At 37.6% G+C, this 7,615-nt stretch overlaps 1 protein-coding gene and 2 pseudogenes across 1 annotated transcript; 2 read left to right on the forward strand and 1 right to left on the reverse strand.

Moving 5' to 3' along the window:
- Positions 1-900: 900 nt before the first annotated feature.
- LOC114531839 lies at positions 901-3,204 on the forward strand. The gene is made up of 2 exons (XM_028553450.1): positions 901-2,821; positions 3,140-3,204. Exons 1-2 carry the CDS (start codon positions 901-903, stop codon positions 3,202-3,204), a joined length of 1,986 nt encoding a protein of 661 aa, XP_028409251.1.
- Positions 3,205-4,419: 1,215 nt separating this feature from the next.
- Positions 4,420-5,531, forward strand: LOC114531841 (annotated as a pseudogene).
- Positions 5,532-6,239: 708 nt separating this feature from the next.
- Positions 6,240-6,814, reverse strand: LOC114531842 (annotated as a pseudogene).
- Between the last annotated feature and the right edge of the window lie 801 nt (positions 6,815-7,615).

The raw sequence follows: 7,615 nt of genomic DNA on the forward strand, positions 1-7,615 counted from the left end.
AATCCGCCTTGTTATTTAGCTTTCTTAGTCAGGGCGCGAAATAACGGCCGATCAACGGACAACGTCCGGCCAAGATGAGCATTTGTCCGGCCAAACTTTCTTGTGACCGGTCATTTTGACCGCCCATTTAATCGAAATTAATTTTCCGACAAGGGAGATTACTTAGTAATATTCCTTCATCTTCGTTTTTCATCATTCTCAATAGAATTTACACCACAGTTCGATATCACATTGAAAATCTCGAACATTGTATGCTCTTATAAATATATATCTTAATCGCTCAATAACCCGCCATTTTGAACTTTAGTGTAAGTACGTCATGTTATCTGAACATTTTGGCTACCTTACCAGCAAGACCGCTGGGCAAGCGTATTGCATATTATGTATTTTTAATATTCTAAATCTGCGATTTTGCATTTTCACCCAGCGTATTGGACAACAAATGGGTTCCTTTGTACATTGAATATGGAATGTGTTAAATGTAATCGAAAAAACATCAAATATCGTTGTATAGGGTGCAAAATTCCAATTTGCAATGTTTGTTCTATGGCTTGTTCCGAGAGAACGCCTGGTTACAGCGAGCAGAGCTATTTTGTTGGAAAATGTGAAGAATGTCAGGAACCTGCAAGTAGCAGCAAAAAACAAGCATTTTCTGAAACTCAAGTCTTACACAAATCTCGACAATCCACACTGTCCTCCTTTTTTATCAAGGGTGACAAAACCTCATCAGGAAATAAAGAGAAAGCGCTAGATGATACTAAACCGAGGACTTTGACAAAAGAACCTCTGCGGTGCCGGTCTGAGTCAAAATCAGGACAAAGAGCACTTACGACCAATAAATCACGAAATTTAACAGCAGCAACAGCTAATCGATGGAAAGCGACATGCCTAGCATCCTACATGGCGAGTGACTGGCTTGTACTGAATGTAGACAATGCTGATTGTGTAACTAGCTTGAATTGTTCCGTTTGCAAAACCTACGCCGACCGTTTAAAAGGCATGAAAAATTTTTCCATTGCTTGGGCATTTACAGGTTCGACAAACCTCCGGTTAAGCAATGCGGAAGACCATGCACGCGGAGAACCTCATAAGAAAGCAATGGACCTGTATCTAAGTGAGAAAGGACTAAATGCCATGGACAGAGAAGTGATTCAGTTTATGGAAAAAAGTATTCCCGGACAACAAAACATTGCCCTTGGTATTGCCAACATGCAAGCCAATGATTTTGCTAAGACAAAAAAAAAATTCGAAGTTGCATACTTCATTGCAAAAGAAGAACTTCCATTGAAAAAGTTTCCCAAACTTTTAAAGCTAGAAGAAAAGCATGGCGTTGAGATCGGCAACTCCTATCGCAGCGATAAGAGCTGTAACATTTTTATTAATCACATAGCCCAGGATTTTGGAAAAAAACTTCAGGAGAAATTACTCAATGTAAAATTTTTCAGTGTCTTGTCAGATGGCTCAGAGGACGCGTCTACAACTGAAAAGGAAGCCATATTTGTGCAGCATTTAGACAAAAAACCTCCAGGTCGAGATACAGTTCAAGTAGTTACATCATTCCTTAACTTGGCGGATTTAAAACACGGTAATGCCGCTGGGATTTTAGACGCTATAAGAAGCAGTTTTAAGAACATAGACATCGATGATGAAACCTTCAATAAGAAGTTAATAGGGTTCGCTGCTGACGGTGCTAGCGTAAACCGAGGGGATAAGAATGGAGTCATCAGCATCCTCAAAAATAGCCATCCGTGGGCGATTTATGTCTGGTGTGTCGCTCATAGACTAGAGCTTGCTCTCAAAGATGCGCTACAGGGTACGTCTTTTGATGACGTCGATCAAGTGCTGTTGCGTCTCTATTACCTCTACGAAAATTCCTCCAAGAAATTGAGACAGTTGCGTGAGTTACATGGCATTTATCGCGAGACATTTGAATTTGAAGAAGGAGGGGTACGACCAAAACGAGCATCTGGTAAGTTTATTCATGGTTTCATTATTTATTTCCTTTGGAATAAACTTCTAATATTTACTTCCTTTGATATAAACTTCTTATATACGCGTATTCACAGGGACACGCTGGATAACGCAGCATCTTCAAAACATGCAGCATCTAACATGCAGCATCTTCAAAACATGTCAGAAGATACGTCCTTCAAAGCTGCTGATCGCCAGAAATTCAAAGGGTGGTTAAATAAGTGGCAGTATGCACGAATACCGCTCCTGGCATGTCTCTTCATCGAAATCCTCAGCCCTGCAAAGGTGTTGTCACTAGCATTCCAAGATGAAGATATTGATACAGTTGCCTCACTGTCACGACTGGAAAAAGCTAAAAAGCAGTTTATACGCATCAAGAAGAAAGAATTTGAAGATCTTCCGACCGTTTCACGCTTTCTTGACAAAGTCGAAGAGTCAAATGAAGCATTTTTGTACCAAAATGTTGTTCTGAAGTCCTTTGAAGATGCAAAGGAGTCTGCAGGAAAATTGAAGAATATATTATTGGCCAAAGTCAAGCAAGCCGTGGAAGCAAGGTTGGAGGTTGCAGAGAATAGACTGGTCATCTTTGCTTGTACCGTTCTAAATACTGAAGGGTGGGAAAGAATGGATGAAGAGGGCAAAAAGGATCTTCTATTCGCAGATGAATGCGTGGCAGAACTCTATACCCACTTCCAGAAACCCCTTTCAAATGCTGGCTTAGATGGGTCCTTGAGTGATTTGCTGGAGCAGTGGCACAGTGTAATCGAATACACAACACGCTATCTCAGCCCCTCGACAGCACCTTACCTACGTGTATGGAGACGAATCTTTGATTCAAGTCGGAGCGAAGGTTGGACCATGGTATTGCTCTTGCAGAACTATTGTTCTCAATCCCTATATCCAATGCGAAAGTTGAACGGTTGTTTTCGCTGATGAATCGTATCAAAACAGATTCCCGCGCAACACTTGGCGAGGGTACTCTAAACAGCCTGATCAGAATAAGTATGGAAGGCCCAAAATTTGAAGAATATGACCCGACGTCAGCTATCCACTTGTGGGCGAATATTACCACACGTCGACCTCACCAGAAACGACGCAAAGAGTACATGCGCAAAGTACATACATTCTAACAAAAAGAGAAAAGTGTTGATTGACGATACATCTACAGAAGAAAGTGCAGAGTCCGAGGAAGAAGAGGAGGGTTTGATCACCAAGTTCACCAATCCGAGATAGTGCTCGAAACAATAGAGATTGTGCCGAGATTATATAGCGTAGTGTTTAGTTTAACTGAATTGTTCACTGTTATGTTATCATTACGTGTATTAAAATTACTAATTACTTGTAGTATATTAAAGTAAGTATATACCTAACCTAGTGCAAAGTAGACTATAGTCTATTAATAGTAATGACATGCTTGAGTGCTACTAGCTATCGACTACTATTATTAGGTCGGACTAACTTATCATCATGATAAATTTTAGTTAATGTTTATTGTTATTTAACATAATGTTCACTGCAATTTTCTTCATCTATAAGAAGTTTGACTTGTTTTAGCTGTTTGAATATATGGAGGTTACCATCGCGAGAAGCTACTTTTGTTAGCTTACATTACCTCAGTCTTTGAGTACACATATGAGAGCTAACAATAAAGAACTTTCTATTAGCTTTGACACGCGTCGTCATGCAGACATGACGATGCTACTAACAAGAATTTCGTTTTAATCTCGCACCACTTAACTTTACTCTTTCGCAATTTGCAGTTACGGCTTACCGTAAACCTGTTCGCTCATTTTTTGTCTTTTATACTTAGGCTAGTCAAAAAGCCACCCAAAAACTTTGTAGGTTTAGTTTTAGCAAAAAAGTTTGTCCGTCTAGAAATGCATGATGTCCGAGCAAAATTGGTTTGCCCGGTCATCTTGACTGGTCCTTTCCTGTCGTTATTTCGCGCCCTGTTAGTTGATCAGGGGTGAGAGAATTTAGAGATGAAACAACAAAAATTCACAACCTAATCATATTTGGTTCAAGTTATTTCTTTCGTTCAGCAATGATGGCAGCAATTGGTATATCAATGATTTTCCGTAACCTGTAGGTGAAAAGCACAGTCTTTTTTTTTATGAAACGCCTCCAAGCACTTTACTTGTTTTGGCTTGAAATTAGTTTTGTTATAAATAACACTTTTATTGATAGCAGTATGAAGACAAGATAAGAAACCCATGCTTTCTATTCTTTATTCGATTAAGGCCATAGGATTAAGGCTGAGCATGTGATTAATTACCCAAAATTGTGTAAATTGCTGGACATCAAGATCATTCAGATATGACGCTGCAATTTATATTAAATCTAATCAAACAAAACCAAAGACGTCTTTTACTCTGTTTGAGTGTGAATCGCACTGTAGCCAACAGAAGAAATCTAACGATTTGTGTCCTGGTTATGATATTAAGTGTAATGAGGAGAAGTACTTCAATTTCCAGAGGCCTTCGTACTTGCCGTAGGCTTGGACAAAATACTGGTTGGTGGGGAAAAGTATGGGAAACTCCAAGAAAACCTTCAGAATATCTCGCCAGACATTTACGCATATTTTAAACCGAATTAAACCCTATATACCATGCAGAACAATTACTGAAGACCCAATTGCTCCTGAGCTAAGGCTAGGTATATGCCTCGATTGGGAAGAGGCGACTACTACTACACAATTGCCGAAAGGGTGGGAATTGGAGTTTCCACTGTATGTTCCATTGTCAAAGAGGTATGTCAGATTCTCGTAGAACATTTATGGGCTGGTGCAATATCCAGCCATACGCCAAAATCGCTGGAGGAATTTAAAAATAAGATTTTGGACATGGAAGAGTTGTGGCAGTTCCCCTGTTGTTGGGCTGCTGATGATGGTTGCCACATTTCCATAAAATGTCCACCTGGCGGTCAAGAGGCATCCAAAGAATACCACAATTTTAAAAACTTCAATTCAATTGTTCTTATGGCCCTGGTCGATTCTCATTATAACTTTGTTTGGGGAGGTTGCGGATTCCCAGGTAATTCTCACGATTCAATAATTCTTCAGTCCACGAATCTCTGGTCATCAATCCAAGAAGGCTTTATTCCTGAAGTAGGGAAAACCGTGGGTAACGTAAATATTCCGCCACTGATTGTGGCAGATTCTGCTTTCCCTCTTCGAACATGGCTTATGAAGCCATACACCAATGCCGTTTTAAGGCCTCAGCAGAAGTACTTTAATTATAGGTTAAATAGATCTCGCATGGTCACAGAATGCGCCTACGATCTACTACTATCAAATAAAGGAAGATGGACGGTGCTGCTTCATACAAATGAATGTCTTACACAACATTTGTATAGAGAAGAGGGATTCCCTTTCAAAGAAACTCGACCTTATCTTCAACCCTGATGATACCTTAAAAAAGTGAAACCGAGATGAGATCAGAGATCTATTGCAAATGACTGCTTGTCAAAAAGTTAGAGATGATGGTGTTTCAGCAAACCAAGTTAGAGATGCACTTTGTCAAAAGGTCTGGTTAGAGAAAGAAACTGGAAATGTTTCTTAACTTGACATGAACAAAGTTCTGAACCTATAACTGTAAATAGTTTGTTTTTTATTTTGTTACAAAAAAATATCAACATAGGTCATAACACATTAATGTCAGTTAGAACACTTATGAAACTGAACAATTAAATAGTTAATTTGAAACTTACACAGTACATATAATAAAAAAGCTAGTTGTTGAAATTCAATTTAGACATAAACCTATTATGCAAAGTTGACAGCTCTATTCATACTCAAGGATACTTTGTGCTGTTTAAAAGAATTACTACAACAGGGTATGGGTGATTTTGAAAGACCAGCATTTCTTATACACTTTGTATATGTGCAATCAATATAAACCAAAAACTATATGATTACAAGTTATCATACACATAAAACTCCAACCAAACAAGCAACAAAGCTTAATTAGCTTGAACATGTACTCTTCTGTTTCATGTTTTTTGCATATTACAATTTCCAAAAGGTTTTTTCTCCTTCACAATGAAATCCATTTGGTGTTGCCTGTGACCTTGAAGGACTGATGAGAGTAACATCTGGAGTTTGGTAAGCTGCAGATTGGTTATGCTGACCAATTGCTATATTCCATGCTGAATAACTTGTACTGGCTGGTGCACTTTATTCAAAAGATGTATCAGCAACAGGTGAGAATTGCTGTGAAATTGGTATGGTATGCTATTTTGTCTAAAATTTTGCATAAGACCAACCAGTTTTAATTGCCTTCTCTCATGAAAGCAATTAGATCTTTTTTAAGAGTCTCCTTTACAACATTCATTGCCTCAATAGTAGTTTCTCCAAGTCTATCAGCTGTTTTAACTTTCTGCTTCTTTCTAACTGGGACAAACATTCCTTCCTTCCCATTATCTTTACCTGTGTCATCAGTTGACTGCTTTTCAAACGTTGAAGGCTCCAATGCTAGTTCAGGCTTGCAGGAGTCTCTAGATTTCACAAAATTTAAATAATACATTGAACCACTTTCCAAAACCACAATCCTCAATAAATCTCTTGATGCCAGTTGCTGTTTTCAGAGTTAAAGCTACCTGCTTACACTCACTCACACATTTTTCAAATTTGGATCTTAACTGGGGGACAGTAAATTCAATTACTTCATGTCTATCCAAAGCTTTCTTTTTCAACTCATCAAGAATCTTTTGATAAATTAATCCATTCTTTTGGTTTCTTAGTATTTGTGAAGATTAATTTCCTTTTGTAATAATCATTGTTTACTATTATATCGATGAAGTCATTGATAGCATGAGTGCTCCAACTAGATTTACGACCAGGTTTTTTTTTCGTTCACTTTTGTTCCATAATTTTCTTCATCATTTTAAGCTGCAACTAACAAATTCTTCTGATTTTATTAGTTACATCTACAATAGTTGTATCGAAATCTGCCTTGTAATTGTTATCAAACAACATTCTACACAGGTACATATTCTGCTCTGAAATTAATCAGTCTATATCAACAAATATTAAAATCACACTGCCACATTTATCAAAAGGCCAGGTTATCCATTCGAAATCTTACAGAAAGAGTGTACAAATTCATGTGAAAAAAAAATACGATAGTACTATTGGACCAGGAACTGGTGAAGTATAGATTCAATCTTTCTCTCCAGGATGAAATTTCAAATATCTATGAACCTAGGCAATCTTGCGGTTATGTTAAAATTATCGCTTTTCTACATTTTTAAGCACACTTCAACAAGATATCACGAATTATACAAGGATTGTAGAAACCAAGTAAATCAGCTTATTAAAGACACTAAGACTAAATACTATAAGCAGAAATTAGCAAACAGTAAGGAAGAATGGAAAACAATTAATGAATTACTGAACAAAAATTCAAAATCTATTACACTAAATGAATTAAAAACTGGTGAAGCCGAAATAATAGGAGACAAAAATATAGCAGAAGAATTTAATACTTACTTTTCAACAATTGGCTCAAAATTAAGCGAGGACTTACCTGCAAGTGAAATTGACCCTCTCAGTTATATAACACCTACCTCAGAAGTTTTCAACTTAAATAACATTACTAATGCAGATCTAAGAAATGAACTGGGGCTAGCTAAAGATGGGAAATCA

The sequence above is a fragment of the Dendronephthya gigantea genome, unplaced genomic scaffold, assembly GCF_004324835.1.
Source record: "Dendronephthya gigantea isolate DGI-Jeju-01 unplaced genomic scaffold, DenGig_1.0 000075F, whole genome shotgun sequence".
NCBI lineage: Eukaryota > Metazoa > Cnidaria > Anthozoa > Malacalcyonacea > Nephtheidae > Dendronephthya > Dendronephthya gigantea.

Coding starts and splice junctions, on each gene's coding strand:
- LOC114531839 (XM_028553450.1), top strand. CDS start 901: ATGGCGAGTGACTGGCTTGTACTGAATGTAGACAATGCTGATTGTGTA. Junction 2,822..3,139: donor TGATTCAAGTCGGAGCGAAG/GTTGGACCATGG, acceptor ATACATCTACAG/AAGAAAGTGCAGAGTCCGAG.